Source organism: Convolutriloba macropyga, chromosome 5 (assembly GCF_964194025.1).
Source record: "Convolutriloba macropyga chromosome 5, txConMacr16.3, whole genome shotgun sequence".
Lineage (NCBI taxonomy): Eukaryota > Metazoa > Xenacoelomorpha > Acoela > Convolutidae > Convolutriloba > Convolutriloba macropyga.
In genome coordinates, this window is record NC_134472.1 from 40,661,890 (window position 1) to 40,687,122 (window position 25,233).

Sequence of the window (25,233 nt, forward strand, 5' to 3'; positions counted from 1 at the left end):
AAGCCCAATTTGTCAAATGAAGTTGTGGAGGAAACTCAAGATATAGCACCAGTTTGTGTTGATACAAAAACAGCCAAACTTTTTCATGACATGGGGGCTCAAACTAATCCTCAATTAAAATTAATTCTTGTAGATTTGCCTACTAGAAGATATAAAATGAATGATGTTGATATAACCCTAGAGCAGGGCGCATTTTTAGTTAAGGATAATATATATGAATTTTCAGATGGATTTATTAACTTTCTTACTAAATCAAATGTAACATATGTTGATAATATTGAGGAAGATGAAAACAAAATTAAAAGGTTTTTAAAGGATATTAGATATGATTTAGGAAAAGGGGATAAGAAAAGCGGTAGATATAGAACAATAAAACGTATAACAGGGGTAAAAGATGATGTATATGGTAGGGGATTAAAGAGCAACCCAGACCCAAATAGTTTAATAGAAAGACTAGAATTATTAATACTAGAAAAAAAGCTGGTCATGATGGATTATATGATGAAATGCTAGATATATCTAAGCAACTATTATCTATGAATGTTATTAATCAAGAGCAACTAGATAATTTTGTTTTTAACTATGGTAAATAAATAATGATGGAAAAACAACAACAACAACTAGTCAAAGAAGTATTTAGCCCTCAAATAACAAAGTTTAGAAGACAAAGAATAATACCATTATATAAAGATGAAACATGGTCAGCTGATTTAATTGATAAGTCATCTCTAAGTAAATACAATAATAATTGTAAGTTTATATTAACTGTTATAGATATATTCACAAAATATGCTTGGGCTGTTCCATTAAAGAATAAATCTGGTTTATCTATAACTAATGGTTTTAAAATAGTATTAGGTGAAAGTCCACAGGGTGGCTCTGAAAGTAGAAAACCAGAAAAGTTATGGGTAGATAGAGGTAGTGAGTTTTACAATAAAACATAACAAAACTATAAAAAACAAAACAATACTATAAAACAAAACTATATTCTACTTATAGTTTTTAAAGGCTGTGTTTATTGAGAGATTCAATAGAACATTTTTACATATAATGAATAAACCTATGTTCATCAATGGCGATGGTAATTGGGTAAATATAATAAATGATGCTGTTGTAACCTATAACAATAACATTCACTCAACAATTAATATGACACCAGTTGACGCTTCTAATAATCCCGATAAAATTAAATGCACTTTTAGTTTTAAGAATATTAAGGGTAAACCTGGCTACGCCCAACCTAAACTTAAAGTTGGTGATTATGTTAGAAATGTAGATAAACGTAATATCTTCTCTAAGGGATACACTTCTAATTGGAATAGAGAATTGTTTAAAGTTCTAAAATTCAAAGTTCTAAGTATTGAAGTTCTAAAAACGCAACCACCAACATATAAAATAGAAGATATTAATGGAGAGATAATAGAAGGTAAATACTACGAACAGGAATTATTAAAATCCGAGTTTGATTTTGAATCTAATAATAAAGTTTTAGAATCATTAAATATTGACCTGCGGTCCTAAGTCTAATTAAAATTCTAAGTCTAAGTCTAATTGTAAGACTAATTATAAGTCTAATTACAAGACTAATTATTATTTTAATTATATGTAAACAAATACAAAGATGACAAGAAATAGATTCAATCAAGCTAAACTTAAATCAACATCAACATCAACAAACAACTTAACACTAAGTAAGGCTCGTGGGTTATTCCTTGAAGATAATGATAATATTGATATGAATGATACCTATAAAATTACAAATGTACATCCTCCGATAGATGAAAAAGATATAACTTATTATCCTCTTCTAATAAAATAGACATTTTACGTAGAAACATAACCGAGCTAAGAAAAGGTGAATTTGATAAAGTCACAACAAAAACATTACAACTAAATGAAACACATGTTAATGATGAATACTGCTGATAGTGAATGCTGCTGATACTATCTGTAAATATAATCAATTAAAACAAGAATTTGATAATAATAAGTTTAATCAGAATATCACTAACATACAACTAGATGAAATGTTTACTAATGGGCTAAAAGAATTTAAAGAAGTTAATAAAAAGACTAATTCTTTTATAGATGAAGCAGTTTTAAAGAATAAAAGGACAATAGTACAATATATAATTGCTATACTTTTACGAAGTACGTTAGTTGATAATAAAGAGCAAGCAAGACTTGAGATGCATTATGGTTTTAAACAAGAAGATATAACGGAAGAAATAGAAAGAATTTTTACTAATTAAAATAACCGAAACTATGACTAACCCAACAGCACCGAGTGAGAGATTACTATATCCAGATTTGTCATCAGTATCACAACGATTAATCCGCGAAGCGGCTGAGAAACAGATCAGCAATCCTGCAACTGTCAATGAACAGTTGATAAACGAAAAGATTCAAGCTAATAAAAAACTTAATAATAATATTAACATTATAAAAGATATTAGAAATTATTATGAAACTTAAACTAATAACTATAATGAGAAGTTAAGTAGATATAAGAATTATTTTAACGTAGCTGAGATAACAGAAATAGTATTATCATCTATAGCAACAACTGCAACATCAACATCAGTCGCATTAAGAGGTATAGGATTACCTTATTCTATACCAACAGCTTTTGCTACAGCAACTGTTTGTGGTTCATTATCAAAAACAATTAATACTAAAATTACAAATAAAATTATAAAGTATTCACAAATGTATATTTTAAGTAAACAGTTTAGCGACAAGTTTAATAGACTGTATACTAAATCAATGAATGATAATAAAATAGATAATAATGAGTATAATGAATTAGTTAAGGTATATGAGGATTATAAGAACAAGAAAAACAAGCTGAGTGTTTTTTTAAACTAAAGTTGTTAGTGTTTAGTTATAATAATGTATTTAGTAATAATAATATTAGTATTAGTATTTATAGATAGATATAAAGTTTTAACTGAAACTATAGTCTTAGTCTTAGCCATAACTAAATTATCTTTTCTTTGTACCTAAGTATAACCCTCTTCCTTTTTGGCATCACTAACAGTCATTGACTTATTTCTCTTACACTTAACACAATTACCCTTTAACATTTTAGTACCTTTTGAAGTAATAAAACCTCAGTATGAATTAGTTTTGAACTTATTTAAAAGACTCATTTCTATATATAAAAAATAATGGAAGTTTAAAAGTATAATCCTTTTGTTGTTATTAAGCCTAAGCCTACGGGTTCTACCCGCGTGCGAAGCTCGAAGCCCAAGCCCAAGGCTAAGATTAAGCTTGAAGCTAAGGGTCTATCTCTAGAGAATAAAAGAAATTAGGTATTATTTATGCTAAGGGTTTTGTTAAGACTAGTAGGAAATAATGACAAGGACTATAGTTATAATTAAACTATGACTTAATTATAACTAAGACTATGTCTATGAGATTATAGACCTTCGGTCATCTGCGAAGCAGTTTCACTGATTAGTTTCCTTAGGAAACTATATCAACCATGTTATTACCATCACTATTCACACTAATAACCTTTCTAGTTAATACTAATGCATGACGTATAACGTCTGCAACTGCAGCACTAAATTTAAAATTAAGGTGTATTGGTTGTGGACCTATGTGATCCCTTTGATATCTAGTATCGAATACATATATTCTATAACTACTTTTGAATGTTCTATGATTTATATATGGTTTTATATTATGTGGTAGCCCATTATAATCTTTATTAAAGGTAACAATCTCTTTAAAAGCTTCATTATAATTATTGGTACCATAATTAATATTCATTCTATCCTCGGGATAAAATTCACTACCAATCGTACGATAACATTCAGTAACATTCATTATATCAAATGTACTTGCATCATGAGGCTGTTCATGAACATTCATACCACTTTCCATACCTGGATCAAATAAGAAGCTAGTGTCATTGGGCACATTCTTGTAAAATGTCTTTTTTTTCATAATAATTAAAATCAATATTATTCCTTTTATTTAATCCTTTCTGTACAATAATTCCATTATCATTACTAGGATCAATACTAGGTACACACCATGATATATCTCTAATTTCTACATTACCATCAATAGCTAATGCACCAGGATTAGCATTAATTCTGTATAGAGCTCTATCATTATTATTTCTTTTTAATATTAGTTTAAATCCTAAGCCATATATAATCTTTTCTAAATCATTTACAAAACCAAATAGATCACTCATTTTAATCATCATATACATATGAACTCGTTCTGCAGCAACATGATCGCCTATAAGTTGACTATCTCTATTACCTATATTTCTAACAAAACCACTCTCTTATTCATCATCAGTACTAGTTAACAACTTATACATCAATAGATTAGGATGACAGTGATCTATATATTCAATAGTCCTACCACCACTAGTTTCAAGTTTAACTGAACTAAACAATGCCATCATACCATAATTAACTAATCTGATATTAGCATCATTAGCAAATACACCACCAGCATCATCTGATACAACAAACTCTATCGCTAGATAGGAATCACGCAAATTTAAATGATTCTCTTCTCTATTGATTGTTAGTATTGATTGTATTCATTGTTGCTAGATTATTAGGTTTATTTTTTTATAATCTTACTTTTGTGTATATCAATATTATAACTATAAGTTGTATCCAAATGTAAATCCATTTTTATTAGAAAGAAAATTTAATCTTATGGGAACTGCAAAAGATACATGATGCTTTAACTAAAACTAAAGAAGAACATACACTTAACTTTAGAATGATAAAGCCAACAGAAAAGTTTAATTTTAGTGAACCTATACTTAATACAACAAAAATAAGTTTAATTAGATTATCTGTTTATAATTCGGTGTTTAATGTGAATAGAGGGAATAATCAATTCTTATATGCTAGTACTGTTACAGGAGACGATGAAGCTTTACCTCAGGCTCTTAGTTCTGACTCTAACTTTACCCATAACCCTAACCCTATCTCTACCTCAAGCCCAAACATTCCATCTGTCCTTAATTATAATTATAAAGGAGTCCCGTTGCTATATTCAACTATTACACCGGGAGCATATGAGTTAACTGACATAGCAGAATTAATAAAAGAAGAAACTGATGGTAATGTTATAATAGAACCTGATAAGAATACGATGAAATGTTTAATGGAAATAAAACAAGGAGCACTCAGCTTTGATTTAGAAAACTCAATAGCCTCATTACTAGGATTTAGAAAAATAGTTTATAAAAGGGAAAATATAAATATCAGAAAATTATTGATATTATGGGTTTCAATAATATTAACATTCATTGCAATATTATATCTGGAGCTAAAGATAATGTTAAAGATACAGATATATTATATACTTTTAATCCAACAGAACCACCAGGTTACTTGATATATATTATACCAACTAATATCTTGTATCAAAATGTAACCAAAGATAGAATAGAATATATAGAGTTTCATATTAAAGATGAGCATGGAAGACCTATAGACTTTAATGGTGATGTATTAAGTTTTACTTTACTTCTGGTGTAACTTCCTTGATCTGACGTAGTCAGCTGACCAAAGGTCCATCTGTGTTAACACAGCAACTTCGTTGATCTGGTGTAGATAAAAACTTAAACTAAACTACAAAACTCTCCGATCCCAATTATTTCTTAGTTTACCAGTAATATTTTTATTTTGAGTTATATCAATGACAATGTAATTATAAGGCCCTTTCCATACCTTATTACACATATTAGCAAAATCATTATAACTAAGTTCAACATTATTAAAGAAATCTTGATATATCGATGCTAGGACTTTACCTCTCTGTTCAAATAAAATAAATAGATTACAGTTCTCTCTAACACTCTGCCTATCCAGAGAGAACAGGTTTTGATTAAGATATATCATATTGCAATTATTATGTCTACCTCTACAAAAGTATTCATTAATAACTGGTTCTTTGGCTCTAACATCATCGAATATCTTTAGTTTCTTTAAGTCTTTGGATAGTTTATCAGGAGATGGTAAATCTTTTATATCTTTAATAAATTCTATAATTGCTTTTGGGTTTATTCTTTCTAATCCATTGTATTGATCACCAGTAGGTCCAATGATGTAAAGCTTATCAAAATATATACTAGCTAGAATTAGTTTTTCTAATAAGAATTTCTTACCACATTCACTAGGACCAGATATTATACATCTAAAGTTATCTGGGAATGTGGCTTCAGTAATTATATCATCATTTAGCCATGATTGTAGATCTTCATTTATATTTACAGAGATAGTGTTAGTAGGACTATTGTTATTAGGTTTACCCTTTTGATGGGACTTCGTCCATGTTTCACCATGTTTTTCACCAAATAGATCTGCGAACGAGCTTTGCTCGTGGCTAGCCAAGCAGGTTCCCTGATATATAAAATTATCATCTGCGAAGCAGGTTCCCTGATTAACATTATCATTAACATTATTATTGTAATTAACATTATCATTAACATTATCATTATCAATGTCATTATCATTATCATTAACATTATTAGCAAAGCTACTTCGTAGATCATTAACATTATCATTATCATTAAAATTATTAGCAAAGCTACTTCGTAGATCATCTGCGAAGCAGGTTCCCTGATTAACATTATCATTATCAATGTCATTATCATTATCATTAACATTATCATTATCATTAACATTATCATTATCATTAACATTAACATTACAACCTAAACAAAAACACTCATTATATATTCCTGAATATTTACATTGATTAACTAGAATATTCAAAGCACTTTTAATTCTAAATTCTCTATCAATAAGATAGATCATGTGTAAACAGTAAGCCCCACAATAAGATTCATCATATTGTTGTATTCTTTCATAAGAGCCTAGATCAACATATTCTTCTAAAAATAATGGTGGGGTTTCTACACCAAAACTATCAAAGTAATACACAGGACCACCTTCTCTTCTTATAACTAAAACCCAATGTGTACCTTCAGTTGGGTGTAGATTGAAAATAATGTTGAAGTTAGGTTCCCCGATCGGTGAAGCCGTTTCACGGATACTATCTGGAGTCTCATCTCTCATTACTGTTTCAATTGGTGTTAGACTTATATCTTTACCTATATCTTTTATTCTGATATCACTAATAGCACTATTATCAATATTAAATTTATTAATGAATTCCTCAAAAGTTAGGATAAGCATTTTTATACAATAAATTTTATATATAAAAATGGATAAAGGCGGTATACTTTTTTTTCTTATTATTATAATTGGAATTTGTTATTTATTATATGGTTCAATACCAAGTAAATATACAAAACTAGAAGAAAGTTTTGGTGGATTTATGAATAGGAATCTAGTTAGATTTGAATATGAAAAGTCACCATTACATACTATTGTTTATGGTGGAACTGGTACAGGGAAAACATATTTTATTAGACAATACTTAAAATTATACTCAGTCCAAGACCAAAACCAGGACCAAGACCAAGCTAAAAATATAGTTATAGTGTGTAAAGATGATAGAGACTGGATAGATCCTGAGTCGAATAAGTTTTATACTGGGTTTAATAAATGTGATATAATTATGATCACAAAAAATAATATGCATAAATTTCAAAATTGTGTAATAGTACTTGATGGTATGGGTGATAGGTTAAATAAGGATATAGCTTATTGTTTCACAGAAGGAAGACATTATAATATTCAACTGATTGTAATGTGTCATAAACCAGCTCAAATAATTAATACAGCAAGAATGAGTTGTGATACTATTTATTTAACAACTTATAATGGACCTGATCTATTTAAAAACTTTGACGAGATATATAAATGTGAACATGACTTTAGTAAAATAATTAGTGAGTTAAATAGTAACCATTATAATGGTACAGATGGAATGTCAGATGAACTTCGTTATGGTATAATTAAATATAATAAGAAGGAAAATACTTTTATTATTATTAATAGTAATGGAACAATGATATATGATTCAAGAGTTGGTTTCCTTGATTTAAAAGCTCTTAGTTTAAAAGGTGAATTAGAAAGAGAAGATATAATTAAACTTATAGCATATATGAAACCAATCATGATAAATGCAACAGATAGAAATGTTTTTAATCACGATAACTATATATTCTATTTTAATAAACTTCTTAAATTAAATAATATTAAAATACAGAATGATGTTTTAACTAAAGAAATGATTATGGGAAAGGGTATAAAAAGTTTATCAACTATTGGTGGAATTATGAGCTCAGGTTTATTTATATTTGGTTATATTTATCCTGATATAATATCAAGGAATGCTGGGAGTGTTGCAATGGATGCAAGCACAATGTTGAGTAGAGTAAATACATTAGTTAACGTTGGATAAGGAGAAGAGTTAGATAATGATCTGCGAAGCAGTTTGATAAACCACGAACAAAGTTCGTTCTCTGATCTACGAACAGACGAAGTCCTGGGCAAGCAAAGTTCGTTGGAGAACCACGAGCAAAGCTCGTTGAAGAACCACGAACAAAGTTCGTTGGAGAACCACGAGCAAAGCTTGTTCACTGATCTACGAAAAGCAACACAAGAAGAATATATAAATCAGTGTAGCTGTGACTTCGTCAATGAAGAGATGGGAATTTTGAATAGAAAGGGAGGAATGTTTTTAACCAGACTATATGGAAATAATGAAGAATTTAGAGAAGAGATTATAAATTTTGTTAGAGATAAAAAAGAATTGGACCTCGAATTGATTTTAAATAAGAGATGTAAAACTAATACACTCAATACGTTAGGAAATAAATATTTAGCAGTGTGTATCACATCTAAAGATAATACTAAAGATTTAATTGAAATCATGGTTAAATTTTACCCGGCGAAATGATTAGGTAAATATTAAAGTTTACCCTATTATAAATGCTTTTAAAATGTTTAGAGTGTAACTATAAATATGGAAACATTGCTGTTTTAAAATATCATTTCATAAAGATAAAACTGATAAATGTGTGTGGTAATATAATACGAAGCGGTATTGGTGCTGATAATTTTTCTCCATGGGTTGTTCTTTAAAAAATGAATCTAGTTCTAGTTCTAGCTCTAGTTCTGGTTCTAGTTCAATCTATGACTCTAACTCAGATCCTAACCCTAACTTTAACCCTAACCTTAACCCTAACACTAACCTTAACCCAGAAGTCTTAATTAGAAGTTGTAATAAATGTAATTATGTAAAACCACTAACTGATTTTGATGAGAGTAAGTATACATGTAGAAGTTGTACTTCAGCTAAAGTTAATTGTCCATATTGTAGTTCTGTTGTGAGATATGATGGGATACGGGCTCATGTAAAGAAACAACATCCAGATGTAGAATTAACTAGAGGATTTAAGAGAAATCTGAGCGAGAAAACAGTTAATTCTAGTTGGCAAAGCAAGACTGTAAGTATTTAGTTATTAGCCAAACTGAGGAAAGTTGTTCGTGTAAATTTTATACTTTTGTATCATTTCTTATTAATAATGGAATAAATATAGAAAAAGTAAAAGAAAATATAAATTTATTGAAGAGTATAGATAATTTGAAATAAAAATTATAAAAAAATATCAAAAAAGAGGGAATCACTCTTTAAGAGCGAAAAAGAGCGATCTTTCTACTGGGGGATCACTCCGAATAGGAGTGAATCGCTCTTAAAGAATGATTCGCAAAATACTTAAAGAGTGATTCTTTAAACTGATGAATAATGCCTTCTATGGAAAAACAATAGAGAATGTATATAATAGACAAGATATAGAGTTAGTTAATGATGTAGATAGGTATATAAAATTAGTAGAAAATATTAGTTTTAAATATGCTGTGGAAATCGATAATGAATTAGTAGCTGTACATAAAACTAGAGGTAATGTTAAATTAGATAAATTTAATTATATAGGTTTTGTTATATCAGAAAAAGCTAAGCTATATATGTATAAAGCCATATATGATTACTTTGAAAAAAAATTAGATTGTAGTTATCATTACACAGATACAGATAGTATATTTATAAACATAAATGTTCCTTTAGCTGGTAATATAGAAACTGAAATGAATAAGATAAAATATATTTTACATAATAATGAGTTAGGTAAGATGAAAGATGAAATACCTAATGATACTATTATAGAAGCTTGTTTCCTTAAGCTAAAGCATATTGTTTTAATACAGTTAAAGGAGAAGAAGAAAAGAAGTTAAAAGGAATAACAAAAGCTACTATTAGAAACCAAATTATTTTGGAAGATTATACTAGTGCTATATATGAAGGTAAAAGTAAATATGTAACTAATTATGCTATTGATAGCAATAGACATCATTTAGAAACTAAGGAACAATATAAAATAGCTATTGATCCATTTGATGATGAAGGTATTAGAGATAGTAATGGTGAATTAGGTTTTACCAGTGAAGCTGCTTCGCAGATAATTAATTTTTATAAAATATTAGCAAAAAGTTAAAATTCATAAAAGAGTTAAGCTGGTTTTTTATTCAAGTTATCCACAAAGTGGTTACAACAATCCACAAAGTGGCTTCACAGATTTTTGCAAGTTGATTTTACGTGCTTGTTACACGGTCTCACTAGTTTTATACTAGTATCTGGGGAAATCCACTGGAGTCAGTGGGGATCTCCGAAGCAGTTTCACTGATAGAACTCGAACTATCCGTCTGATAATGGTTAATTACCAGCTTAACTCTGTACTAGTGGCTTGCACTAAGTGAGACAAGAAATGATAGATTTAAAATATAAAAGAAGTGAATATAGAGTAGTGGATGTATAAAGGGAATTAGAGTAATGTGTATATGGTGACCGTATCGCGACTCTATGGCGCGGAGGTCACCATATACACATTACTGTTCTCTATGTTACGAGCACTTCATTGACCTTCAATTACAGATATATTAAAGTTTATTCAAGTTATCCAAAAAGTGGTTACAACAATCCACAAAGTGGCTTCACAGATGTTCGCAAGTTGGTTTTACGTGCTTGTTACACTGTCTCACTAGTTTTATACTAGTATCTGGGGACGTCCACTGGAGTCAGTGGGGATCTGCGAAGCAGTTTCACTGATAACCCGAACTATCCGTCTGATAATGGTCAATTACCAGCTTAACTCTGTACTAGTGGCTTGCACTAAGTGAGACAAGAAATGATAGATTTAAAATATAAAAGAAGTGAATATAGAGTAGTGGATGTATAAAGGGAATTAGAGTAATGTGTATATGGTGACCGTATCGCGACTCTATGGCGCGGAGGTCACCATATACACATTACTGAGAACTATTGCTTAAGAGGTCTGAAAGGAATTTAATAAAAAAAATTTCAAATAATTTGTCACAGTTAAAAAGAGCCAAAATGTCTTAGTTTTGACCCCTAGTGTTCCTTGCTTTATCATTTGTCTTGTTACTACAGGTCTCAACAATCCAGTTCGCGGCTCTTTTACGGCAATATACCGGTTATGTTTAAAATTGGTAAAAATGGATTTTTCTACGAAAGACGTTCTCTCATATACGCGATAGGTATTGAATCATTCATATTTTTTTTCAGACGAAAGATCTGTTCATGACTTGCAAAGCTGAGTTGCTTGCTATTAGCCAAAATCAATTCAAAACTCCTCTTGACAACTATCTACGTGGCCTTAAATTCTCACCAAATGGTCAACAGTTCATATCAAACAGCAATGACAACTTGATTCGCATTTTCAACTCTATAAATGAACTGCAAAATGGAGACGTTTTGCCAGAACTCTGTTTGAACATTGGTCAACCAGTGTACGACTTTACGTGGCATCCAAGGTCCGAAAGCTTTGTTACGTCATCACGGCGATCGTCTGTCCATTTATGGTCATCTGATAACGGAAGCAACCTTTGCTCGTATCCAATCAGAAACCACGTTGATGAAATCACGTCTCCTTTTAGCTTACAGTTCGATTTGGAAGGACAACATCTGTTTTGTGGCTTTGATAAATGTATTCGAATTATAAACATAAACAGACCAAACGATGTACCTGTAATTAGATCGCTAAAAAATCAACAGGCTGTTTTTACGCAATCTGGAATAATTTCATCAATTGCAATCAACCAAAGTATGTACTGTTTGTCAACATATGCTGGAATCATCGGGTTGTTTGATTTGAAGTCAGGTGTACCAGTTGGGACTTTAGTGAATGGTCACGATAGCACTGGCATTACTTGTGTTAAATTTTCCACAGATGAGAAGTATTTGATCTCAGGTGCTAGAAAAGAGACCAAATTGTGCATTTGGGACTTGAGGCAGATTTCGGTACCTTTGTTTCAAACCTTACCCAGAAATGCGAACTCAAACCAAAAGATCGATTTTGACGTTTGCAAAAGTTTTGTTTTTAGTGGCTCATTAGATGGAGATATTTTGGTATACGATTTGAGGGATTTTAATTCACAACCCTGTAATATGAAGGCTCACGTTGATTCGTGCAATAGCTTAAGCTGTAGTCCACAGCTTACGGGAAATGTTGTTTCTGGCTCAGGTCAACGACATTACTTGAAAAGGGTTATGAGTTGTGCAGGATCCAGAAGCTCTTCAGATGAAAGTGATTCTGAACAATCACCCATTGAAAACTCGATCAAATTTTGGAAATTTGCTTTATAGTTCAGTTTTGAAGAGTACATGTTCTGTTTTAATTTGGTGAGTATATGTCAGTAGTTATATTTAATTTGAAGTAATGCTATTTGTGGTTTTGTGTTGCTTCATGATTTTGTGACATTTATGTTATCAAGATTTTAACTTCAAATTTAGCAACTCGCTTCAGACTTTATAATGTCATCGTCTGACTTACTTCAGAAATCATTCCGAGCTGTTTCAAAATGTATGTTGCCGAAAGATACATTCAAAGGCAAGGTTGCATTCGTCACCGGAGGCGGAACAGGCATTGGTCGAGCTATAACTGAGCGACTCTCTGAAATGGGAGCGTCGTGTTGCATCGTTAGCCGAAAGCTAGACGTCCTGGACAAGACCGCCGAAGACATACAGAAATCAATTCCAGGATCCAAAATTATAACAGCTGCTGCTGATGTACGAAATCCAGATGCAGTAGCAATTGCTGTGGATAAATGTGTTAAAGATCTAGGGTTGCCAAATATAGTTATAAACAATGCAGCTGGAAATTTCATATCACCAACTGAGCGTTTGAGCTCCAATGCGTTCCGATCTGTCATAGATATCGTTCTGATGGGAACTATTAATGTTACAATGGATATAGCTAAGCGGCTAATTGAGGCTAAACAGGGCGCAAATTTTCTGGGAATCACCACTATTTACGCGCATTATGGGTCAGGTTATGTGGTTCCGAGTGCATGTGCAAAGTCAGGTGTTCAAACCCTGCATAGGTCGCTGGCTTCAGAGTGGGGAAAGTATGGATTCAGGTTCAACTGCATCGCACCTGGTCCCATTTACACGAAGGGCGCATTTAGTCGATTAGATCCTAGTGGTCAGTTTTCGGACCAGATGATGAACCGAATTCCTACAAAGAGATTGGGGGAATTGGAGGAAATATCGAACCTCGCAGCATACCTAGTGAGTGATTACTCCTCATGGATGACAGGGGAAGTTATTAACTTTGATGGGGGTGAATTGATGAGTATGGTTGGAGAGTTTAACAGCCTGGAGAAAGTGCCTCAAGAGCAGTGGGATGAGCTGACTGCCATGATTAAAAATGTCAAGGGCTCTTAGTAAAAGTTTTGTCTTAGAATGATCTAGATGAACAATTTTAATCTTATTTTAATTTTAATTATTCTGTACTTTGTGAGTGAGAAATTACGGAAATTGATCTTTTAAACTATTTTGCATTTTTTTATAAGCATAATTGATTTTTGCTTTATATTTTGATTTATAACTACATTGCTGTTTTACTATTTAAATAATGGTTTTAATTTTTGAGGTTCTTTTTTGCTGTCTGTCTATTTATCACATTAATGGCACTCCGGATATCAGATTAATGACTTTGAGGCATTTTTAATTTTGTTTTGTGGATTTGAGTTTAAAGCAATATTTAAGTGGATACAACAATTGTTTTTGAACAATATATGAATTCTTTCAAACAATACATGTATTATTTTCGAACAGTACTCTTCCCTACTTAATAGACAATTATGTCAAAAATATGGTTGAGTGGGGTCGGAACATTATATGCGAACGCACATTACCGAGTCTCTTTGTTTTTAGGAACGGTAGGCAGACCGCTCTTTTTGTTTAGTAATCTATGTTGTTGGGTAGTCTGTGATCTCATTTTGGCTCACTTAAAAGAACTTCGCTTTCTGCTGCGATCTACCCGTTTTTGTAGTTCGACGAAGAGTCGATAAATGTACATATCTGTAGTTTTGCATCTAGATTAAACAGATTTTGATTTCTTAGCATATGACGTGTTGGAACATTGTCCGAACTCCCACTACCAATATCCTTTATTATATTTGCTACAGATATATCGATATAATAGTGCATATATTTGATCAATTTTTCTTTTTTGCCCATTTAATTTATTTTTGCTTAGGCTTTTAAGCACATTTATTTTTGATAAAGTAATCTTTGGGCGAATATCCCTCAAAGCATTGTGTTGTTAAGCTGAATTTTACTTGAAAACTCGATGTTTGGATGGCTATATTCCTCTTTCACCATTTTTAAAAAAAATTCTTTTACTGATGAATCTATTGCTTCAGGGTGACTAGATTCTATTTTATTGAAAGCCAATTATGAAACTCTTTATAAATTTATAGAAATCCGGCAGACTATTAAAATTTTTAATGACTAGCTCGTCGGCTTTTGTTTGATTTAAGTCATTTATTATTATTATCATTAAATTAACTTGGTACCCGGTTTAAAGGGATGACTTAGTTCAAGAATTATACAAGTATTGCCATTTACGAGGATACTTGTGATAGTTAAAAGATTTCAGTTGTTTACAGATAAAAGGCACTGGTGCTGTCCAAATTCTGGATCAAACGGATCATATTTTGACAATTCATTGTTTCGCGTGAGAAAATTGACACACCTTAAAACTCTGTAATAAAAAAGCTTCTATTTTCGCAATACTGGACCAATTAAGTTCGTCTCCTCAAATTGTTTTCCAGAGGAGCTATTTTGCAAAGGACCCCTGAGGATGACCCAATGATCGTTGAACGCCAGAGCTGTTTCAGAATGAAAAATTTTATTTTACATGTGCAGGTCATTCCGAACCAACGCAAAAATGATTGACAACAAATTATATTGAGCAAGTCTTTCCGTGTATTCCTTGTCACTGAGAAAACCCATTTTTGACGTTTTTTTAGTTTCCGGCAATTGGGCAAATTGGAAACCAAACGTTGCAAGTATTAGAAAGGAGCGATAAAATAAAACTTACCGATAAAAATTATAACTGTATAAATTTACTTTAAAATTAATGTTTTAGAGAACGGCTCGTTTGTTTTCAAATAAACAAGTTTGTTGAGCTTCTGGAACCAGATCCATAACTTGATTTAAATGGAATTTCTATCTCTTTTGTGCTAAATTTAACCTCCATTTGGTCAATTCTTTTTAAGTCGAAAAAACTTGCTTCAAATTTGGTTATAATGGAGTCCCTTTGTTTTCTATGTCCATTTGACTTCTGTTCAAATAAGTTTGAAGAGAAAAGAATTCAACTTCCCATAATTTGTGATTTCTCTGCAAAAAGGAAATAACCGTTGTCGATTAATAAGCAAAATTCATTTTTTTATAAATCAAACATGAAAAACGAAGAAGTGCATTTTTGTTTATGGTGTCAAAAATGCTTTTAAGATGTCCAAGTTAATAATCATTGCAGACTCTTTCGCTTTCTAGCATTTAAAAATATTTCCAAAGTATTCTAGCGTTTGCTTTTCTGTAGAATGCTTTTGTCTAAAACCATGCCGTTCGATCCTTGAAAACTCGAATTTTACTTGAAAACTTGATGTTTGGATGGCTATATTTCTTTCGTCATTTTTTTTTAAAAATTCGTAGCGTACTGATGAAACTACTGTTTCAGGGTGAATAGCCTCTATTTTATTGAAAGCCAATTTTGAAACTCATTATAAATTAATAGAAAGCCGGCAGACTGTTAAAAGTTTTAATGACTATCTTTTCAATAGATATTATCATCTGAACTTCCTATCTATAAGTTTTTTTTTTCAAATATTACACAGAGATAATATAGAGACTGCTCTATGGTTTGATTTTTTATGTAGCGGCTTTTTTGGAGATCATGCCGTTTCATGTCACGGGCTTGGAGATATTATCTCTCGTCATGACAGAGTACGAGACGCAATAATGACAGTTTAATCTTCGGCTAATCTTTCCCCTGTATGTGAGCAAAAACGTCTTCTACCGGAAAACAATTCAAGAACAGGCGACGTGTATTTGCCCAGTTTTATAGCAGGACAACCCGCAGCTTGAGACGTCACCATTACGTCCCAACTGTAAGCCAGTCTTCTCAGATGCGGCGAGGACAAGTGGTTTGGCTCTAACCTTAGCGGAAGACAGAAAGATTGGGCATTATGATCTGAAGTGCAGTGATATGGGCATCCATTTTATACCATTGCCGTTAGAATCTTTCGGCGGACTATCCGAAACAACGCGGAAAACATTTAAAAGAATAGCTTTTTATCTGATAACAGAGGTTTTCAGCCCTCAGGCCTATCAGTAGCCTTCAATCGCCTCACTCAAGTGGTATCAATAAGTGCCACGTGGCTCAGCTACAATGCTGATTGCAAGAGATTCGCGATTATGAGCCAAAAATGATGGCGACTGTGGCATCCAATTATGCTATGCCCAATGAGAGGGTCAAGAAAGTCCGGTTCAACAACTCACTAACCTCAAGTGGTATCGGACTCACTTTATGAGAGGGGAGACCTTCCTTGTTTAAATGTCACCCAATGAGTGGGACTTCAGGTAATTTTACTAGTTTTTGTCCTCATCAATCAGCAGTGAGCTAAAAAAAATATCCAAATAGAAGAACGTGTTTAATGCAGAAAAGTGGAAAATTGGAGTTGTGCAGTAAGATTGTGTTAAGCAAATTTTATCATCGGATCTTGAGGGATTGAATTAATTTTTTATGGAAGTTGATCAAAACCAAGATTAAATTTGTTTAAACTACGCAATCGTTAAAATTTTTTGAGGTGGACATGTTTAAATGCATTTTGAAAAGGACGAACGAATGGAGCTAACATGTAGAATTTCAAGCGATTTCACACAAAAGACTGAAAAAAGCGAAGTAAAAAAGATACTAATGAAAAACAATCCCCTACAAGTCCTGAATTAGAACATAAAAACCCGACAAATTTCAAAAATTGGCTTCCTTGCTGATTTGATTACAAAAAAAACTTTTTAAACACCCAAACGTAGAAAAAGACCCAATCAAAATTTATTGATTTTTGATCTCTACGTTTTTTTCCGGCAGTGCCTTTTTCTCGGAAAAATTATTACATCCTATAGGGAATTTACTATATTCTTACCATAAACGTGTTGCTAGATTTATCTTGATATTCAGAAACAATCGCAAATGTTGCATCATTACTCTACACTGAAGCAATTGCTTTTGTATTTAGTTCTCAGTTTTCTCGGTAGTGGCTGCTAAACTGTACATCCTAACGACGAATCCCTTCGATTGCCCTCCAATGGTTTGCTGAGCGAGCACTATTACGAAGCATTTGAAACTACGAGGTGAGAAAGGCGCTTTAGAGGTGAAGATTTTTGCGCTAAATATTGATGAATATCACAAAATGTCGACCAAAATGCGACGATAAGCTACCAGACCTATTTTTTTTTGTGTTCAGGCACGTTTGATATTGATAAATAGGACTTTGAGCAGCAGAGTACTGAAAAGAACCCATGTTAGAAGATACGATAAAATTGCTCCATTCTGAAAGAAAAGCAGCAAGTACATAAGCAAAAAAATGAAAACTGCACAACTATGTTTTACGGTCGGCTGCATATTTTGTTAAGATGAGAAAAAAACCATATTGATGGAACTTATCTTATTTTTCTCTAGCGGGTCAGGTCAAGTTAATTCCATCTGACATAAATCGGTTCGGGTGATTTGTTTTAATTAAAGGCTTTTGGTTGCTCAGTTTTTGCCTTCCCAAAATCGGAGGGTCGTCTTTTTTGAGTTTTAACAAATTCTAAGTTTTTTTTCTAGTTTCAATCTCATTTCTCGCTGTTTGATGGTTATTGCTCTTGTTTCGATGTGGCGCTAACAATCAGAATACTCTTTGCATTGCAAAGTGCAAATTTGGATAAATAAATTTACTCGAGTTTGTTGTTCTTTTCCACGACCATCTTTCAGATAAGGGCTATAAGAGTGTGAGCGTGTGGATATTTGACAGTAAGTAAGTTAGTTCAACTTTGCTTAAAGTTAAAGCTTTAACAAAATATCTCTCAAATTATCCACGTTAACTGTTTTTGAGGAAGATTGCACGATTTTGTCACTATTGTACACATCCCTTGTCACACTTGTCCACGCAGTCGCTGTTGTCCACGGTTATTAACGGCAATAGTTAGCAACAACTGATGGTAAATAGAGAAAATTGAATTAAAGTTTAGTTGATGATTAATTAGACATGTCTTTTGCAATGCTAATTGTGAATGAAGAAGACAGTTAGCAGTTTTCTAACTACCCATATCACAGCTCACAAAAATAATTAGGTCTCAAGTAATTACTAATTAAATTCGAGCAATGAGGTTTTAGGGTAACTTGATGCTCAACATCGTGGACAATACCCACTAATGCAAGTAACGAAATTCATGTTTATTTACGTTACATCTGTTCACGTTTAAAGTATAGCCTTTTCATCTTGAATAACAGGGACGCTGTATATGAAATGATGACAAAGTATTGTCACTGTTGCCCACGAAAGGCAAAACAGCACCAATGTTACCAAATTTCACTTTTCCAATATATCTCTAATATCTTCTATATATATATATATATATCTAATTTGTCTAATTTAAGTATTGTACTTATATATAATTGTGAGAAAACACATTTTTTGAAAACAAAGCAATTATCGTTTACTGGACGATAAGCTACCAGGCCTAAATTCCTTTTTGTGTTATCAGGCAGGTTTGATATTGATAATTAAGACTTTGAGCAGCAGAAAACTGAAAAGAATCCATGTTAGAAAATACGCTAAATTGACTCTATTATGAAAGAATAGTAGAGCAAGTACAAAACCAAAAAAATGAAAACTGCACAACCACTTTTATGTTTTATTGTCGGGTCCAAATTTGTGGAGATGAGAAAAAAACTCTTTATCATTAGAACCTATCTTATTTTTCTTTAGCGGGTCGGATCGAATTTTTTTCCATCTGACATAAATCGCTTCGGGTGATTTGCTTTCACTAAAGGCTTTTGCCATAGTCCCAATAGTTTTTACTCAAACTTTCTGATGTCTGAAATTAATTCCGCGTGCGCACACTAGTTGCCTGATTTGACTACTACCAAAAGTCTTCCTGAAGAAGTGATTAAATGTGAAAATGTAGATTCTTTCAAAGCAAGACTGGACAAATTCTGGGAAAACGAAACGTTTAAATTTGACCTAGAGAAACATCTAACGTCCAGTAGATACATGTAGCAAAAGAAGTTGCTAGGAAAACAAGAGCTGTGAAAAGAGGACTGCCTGCTCACAGAAAAGAACTGATGATGAAAAGTCCAATTGAATTTTGAACTGGCAAAGAAAAACTTGAATAATTTATATCATCTGTGTATTCAGCATGATGTGTTGGTCGATTTTAGATTGTAATTTGAGATCAATTTGTTTGATGTCATTGGCCATTTTTAGATGTAGCATGACACACGAAGTTGGTGTACGTAATCTTACTATTTTGGACTTACCGGATCATATCCTTGAAAACATATGCAATTCGTTTTTGAAACATGAGCACGAATTTTTTGCGAGCCGTGAAGTGCGACATAACATTATGTACGGCATTCCAAAGGAGATCCTCAACCTGCGTGCTTCTTGTAAACAGCTTCGTGAAATAGTTGACGGATGTCCTCTGAAGTTTTCATTGTCAATATACGACGAGTTTTTGTCTTGTAAAGAATTGCAGACCTGGCTGACTTTCATAATGGAGAATTCCAATTGGAAAGTGTCCGCACTCAGTATTAGCATCCATTGGGATAAAAGTCCCCATGCAAAAGAGATTTGCCGACACGCACTTTTCAACCAACTAATGATAGACTTGCATGACTTGTTTAGACTGCGATGTTTAGCTTTGCAATGGATAGCATTTGATCCAACTGATGCTGACTCTATGTTGTATCTGAATACAATTTTAAACAACGTCAACACAATGTGGCCGAGTTTGGAAATTTATTTGCAAATTTATTCTGTCCGCAATTCAAATTGGGAAAGCTTAGAAACTTTCGTTAACGTACGTCGGTTGGACATGGCGCCGTTAGGTGATTTCAAAAATGAGTCTACCCTTATCGGTCGAAGGATTGTTCAATTGTTCCCTAATATTGAGTGGTTGAATTTGAGATATTCGTTGACGGAGATGTTCACTTTGAAAAAGTTGCATAGATTGACCTACTTAGAGTTAGAAAGTGTTCAGTTCAATGATAGTGCTTTGGCACATTTGCCCTCTATCAAGCACTTATGCTTTAAACTTCAGTCTTTTGAGTCCTGTGTTACCTTGTCGGAGTTTTTGAACAAAGTTTTTACTGGTCTAGAAGTTTTGGAACTCGTTAGTTACAGCTCTATACCTGATGCCTTTTCTAATATGGAACCATTAAGAATAAAATGCCACACAGTGCAGATAACCTACGATTTTCTGTACTTGTTTGCTGCTAATGAAAATGTAGAGAATCTAGGAATCGATACAATGTGGCCTCAAGAAATGGAAAGTTTACTTGGCATCGCTGCTGATTTGCACACGTTAACATTCGGTTTAGTTGCAAATTTACGAACAGCGTTAGAAGATTGTGTTGCTCCTCTACTGAAGCGATTTAAACGACTCGATTTCCTTCTGATTAGACTTGCTGATTCTGAGGGCGAAGACTTTGGCAGCACTCCGGACCCATTTTTAAGCGAAAGTGATGAACTTATGGCGAATCATCCAATAAAGGTGTTAGTTGTTCTCAGCTCTGACTGTCCCATGCGGCAGTTTGTTTATACGAAGCCAGCTGTTACTATTTCTGATATACACAAGTTCAGAAATGTCGCCCGATGGGTGCAGTACGATAGTAACGATGAGAATTTCACGATTGGTGACTATCAAAAGTATGATGGTTATTATCTCTGTAATTAACATAATAATTTGTTTCCTCGCGGACTGGAGAAAGTAATGCAATTCCTCGATAGCACAAAACCTTACTTGGCATGCTAGGTCTAAATAATTAGCTTCCTGATAAATTTTCTTTACAAATTGATAATAAATATATACCTGCTGCAGATAATCGTTTCTCAATAATCTTATGAATTACCAAATGCATTCGAATTACTACTGAAATTAATTTTGCATCTTTTAATGTTCATTTTTAGTGCAATATAATTTATTTTACTGATGCAATATAATTTATTTGAGTGCAATATAATTTATTTTATTGATAAACCATTAGCCATCGTCTGGCAAGGAACTTGCAAGATAACCATTCGACTGGCTAGAATCTTGCAAGATAACCATTGGACTTCCTATAATCTTGCAATATATTCATTCCACGTGCAGAAATCTAGCAAGATAACCATTAGTGCAAAACACGTCCTACAGCCTAGTGACCTAAACCTATTGGAAAAAAGCGAAAAAAGGTCGCAACATTTGAATGCACACATGTTGGGCATCAGCAATAGAAAACGAAAGGCAAAAAACATTACCAAATTATTAATCTAAAGCATCAGAAAAACTGTCTTCCATTTTCGCATCCTCGATTTTTCTTTGTCATTTTTGTTTTTTTTCTGTTTTCGCGGATTTCGGGTTGAAGATGGGATGAAGTCAATTCCTTGGTTATAACTCAGAGCAAAACTAAATAACCGACGAAAAGGCTAAACAAAGGAAGGCAAAAACAAAAAACAAACGGAAAAAGCAAGACAAAAAGAAAGCAAAATGGCCGCAGAAATCAAAAACAAGCAACCTTCCTGTGCCCTAAAAGCAAAAAAATCTTTAATAACGAAAATGCAGAAACTAAGAAAACCGAAAAGAGCAAGACCTAAAAACACAAAAACGAGCAACAGGTATAACTGAAAAAAAATAAATCGCCACAAAAACGGAAAAAAAAGCAAAAACGCATAAGGCGAGACCTAAACTACAAAAAGAGCTAAAACCACCAACGAAACAGGCACGGTGTACTTGAATAGAAAAATCGTACAGAGCAAAGGCAAAACCAAATATATCAATGTAAACAACAGCAAAAAAATTTAACTGAAATACGCAATAAAGCCACAAAAACAGTGAAAATAGCAACAAAACAGAAGGCACGGTCTGCCTAGAAAAACCAAGTGAAATACAAAACAAAGAATCTACGCGAAAACGGGTGGAGCATTTAAAACGCAGAAAGGGCAAAACAGGCAGGAAAAAGTTAGAAATTGGCCGACAAATAGTAATCAAAAACAAAAAAAACTGCTATAACATAGAGAAAAACAACGATAAACAGAAAAAGCAAACAATGTTGAGAAAAACGGGCATCATAATATGACCAAAACAGCAACTAAAAAAGCACGAAAATCAACAAAGAAACAAAAAACAACAATCGCCACAACAAACAAAAGAAAGCAGCCAGTCGAAAATAATGGAAGTAGGGCAAAAAAGCCCCTAAAACAACGGCTGACTTGATGTGCGAAATCAACAAAAAATGCAAAAACAAACAAAGTCAAAGCACGCAGAAAAACAATAAAGTACCAAAAGAAACTTGCAAAAAAGGACAGGAACAAGGTGCCAAATGCTCGAACAATAGCAAAATCGACAGCACGCAGAAAACGTCAAAAAATAATTAAGAGAAAAAGGCGGAAAAAACTGCTGACAGGATGGACTTAAACAACGAAAGACCTTAAAACAAGTGGAGGTCGAAGCACGCAGAACCAAGGCACCAACAAGAACATGTAAAAAACGATAATAACAAAGTGTCAACGCACAAAAAACGCGTGAGAACACCAAAGCAAATTGAAAACCTGCAGAAAAAAATGAAGAGACCAGAATAGCACAAGAAGAAAGGGCTGGCAGGATCTGACCAAACGCAAAAACAAGCTAAAACCATAGCTAGCAAAAAATAGTAACAACAAAACACACAAAAAACGACCGGCAGAATGTGTCAGAAAAACAAAAAACAGCAAGAATATAGAAAAACAAAATTAGGAGGCAGAAACCGTTAAAACGAACAAAAAAGAGCGAAACAAAGTACCAGAAAACAGAACATCTGAGATGATATACCCAACGCAGCAAAGGCCGCGGCCAAAGCAAGGAGAAAACATCAAAGTAAATGGGAAAAGGTCGGCACGATGTGACTGAAGAAATGACGAGGCGACAAAAATTGGACACGAAATTAGTGCAGGCTTACCAAAAAGGAAAGCTGCCAAGACTAATAACCACGTCGTGTAGGACGCACACCGTATCGCGCGGAAAACAGCGCACCAAACTCAAAGAAGGACACGAATAGGCGACATTTTAAGACCCAAACGCCGCATAGAACGCTGGAAACTTTCACAGAGAATGACTACGTGGCGCTCGACAAACGCACAAAAGGCCGCACAGCACGCTTCAAAACGCCACATATTGCGCACGAAACGTTCACTCAAGAACGACATATATGGGGCGGTGTTGAGGACCGACAAATGTACACTAAAACCACAGAAAAAGCACACGAGAAACGGCTGTGCCCAAACATGAAAACGCAGAAAAACCAAAATTTTATAGCAAGCAAGAAGAAAGGAGAACAACAAAAACACACGAGCAAATGACTGACACAATGTGCCAAAGTACAAAAACACGTAATAAAATTTTTTTCTAATAACGTCTCACAGAGCGTGAGCAACTTTCATCGCCCACGACTAATATAAAATTGCTGGTCGGAGTCTTCGTGAACGATGATCTTGTTCCGATCTCTAACCCTGAGTGCATTTGCTGCATCCGTTAGCCGACGAAGCGCGTAAAACTTGTCGTCTAAACAGATTGCCGCAAAATCTGTTACAGCTAAAACAAAAAAAATTAAATTGTGCTCTATGACTCAACAATCACGTCTGATCGTTTTCATCTTATATGAGAATTTCGAACACCAGAAAAACCTTACCCCCGAAATATTTTTAATCTTTCTCCGAGACCTTCAACTATAAATCTTGGACAAACCAGCTCGTTTTTCTTGTTTTCTTGCGCTCCTCTTTCCTCAATATGCATCGTATGATTTGCCTTTTTGCCGGTTTGCATCTTTTTAAGCTTCTAGACAGTTCTTAAAACTTCAGAAATGTATTTAGGAAATACAGAGCATATGGTTAAATTCAGTCCTACAATTTTCCAAAGAAACCTTGTAATGCGAAGCAAATGTCACCCCCAATATCTTAAGTTCGATAGTGTGAGGAAGAATACAATTATTGATGCGTACCAAGGGTCTCAAAACCACATACTCCAAGTAGTGAAGATGGTGCTAGTTGATTTCTCCGGGGACCATTTGAGACAACGGGCTGCTAACCATCTCTGGACTCTCTCCAGATATTCATTCATAGGGCCAGCTAATTCTTCGACAACAGGGCCAGAAGTCATCAATGTGATGTCGTCCGCGTATTATGGCCTGCTCGGCTGATCTTTCGAGTAAAAAATAGTCGGTACTCAGATGAAATTATGTCAGATAGCTTGCATAACTATGTAAATGTTTTGAAAAGCAGGCATACTTTCAAATAATGCAGTTTTCTCAAAGAAGAACGGCGATAATTGGTTACGTATTTTTAGCCTATTTATTGTGATACACTCATTAAATAGTTTCAGGATATTGTATGCTGCATTGCCTATCTGGGCGACCTAACATCCTTGCTATATCTATCAGTATTCTCAATTGTTTCATAAAGTGCAACGCTGAGTGCAGTCACGAAAACAACGAATGCATCAGTGAAAGAAAAATTCAAAGTCTTGGTAGAAGATATAACAAGGACCAGCGAATATCTCAACTTGGAGGACAGATGCGTCAAATGACTATCAAATTCAATGAATTGGAGAGTTGCGAATCTAAAGATTGCTTGATCTTCCATAACTTGCCCATTGGTGCAAATGGTTCATATCTAGCGGACACTGTTGCTT

General features: G+C 33.3%; 2 protein-coding genes across 2 annotated transcripts; both read left to right on the plus strand.

The window, feature by feature from the left end:
* Positions 1–11,512: 11,512 nt before the first annotated feature.
* Positions 11,513–12,710, plus strand: LOC142339394 (telomerase Cajal body protein 1-like). Its single transcript, XM_075389409.1, has one exon. The coding sequence runs from the start codon at positions 11,560–11,562 to the stop codon at positions 12,622–12,624; it is 1,065 nt and encodes a 354-aa protein (XP_075245524.1). The 5' UTR covers positions 11,513–11,559; the 3' UTR covers positions 12,625–12,710.
* On the plus strand, positions 12,652–13,813 carry LOC142339395 (2,4-dienoyl-CoA reductase [(3E)-enoyl-CoA-producing], mitochondrial-like). Its single transcript, XM_075389410.1, has one exon. It carries the CDS (start codon positions 12,793–12,795, stop codon positions 13,702–13,704), a length of 912 nt encoding a protein of 303 aa, XP_075245525.1. The 5' UTR covers positions 12,652–12,792; the 3' UTR covers positions 13,705–13,813.
* The last annotated feature ends 11,420 nt before the right edge of the window (positions 13,814–25,233 follow it).

What these genes read in the sequence shown, in the direction of transcription:
- LOC142339394 (XM_075389409.1), top strand. Translation starts at nt 11,560, where the DNA reads ATGACTTGCAAAGCTGAGTTGCTTGCTATTAGCCAAAATCAATTCAAA.
- LOC142339395 (XM_075389410.1), top strand. Translation starts at nt 12,793, where the DNA reads ATGTCATCGTCTGACTTACTTCAGAAATCATTCCGAGCTGTTTCAAAA.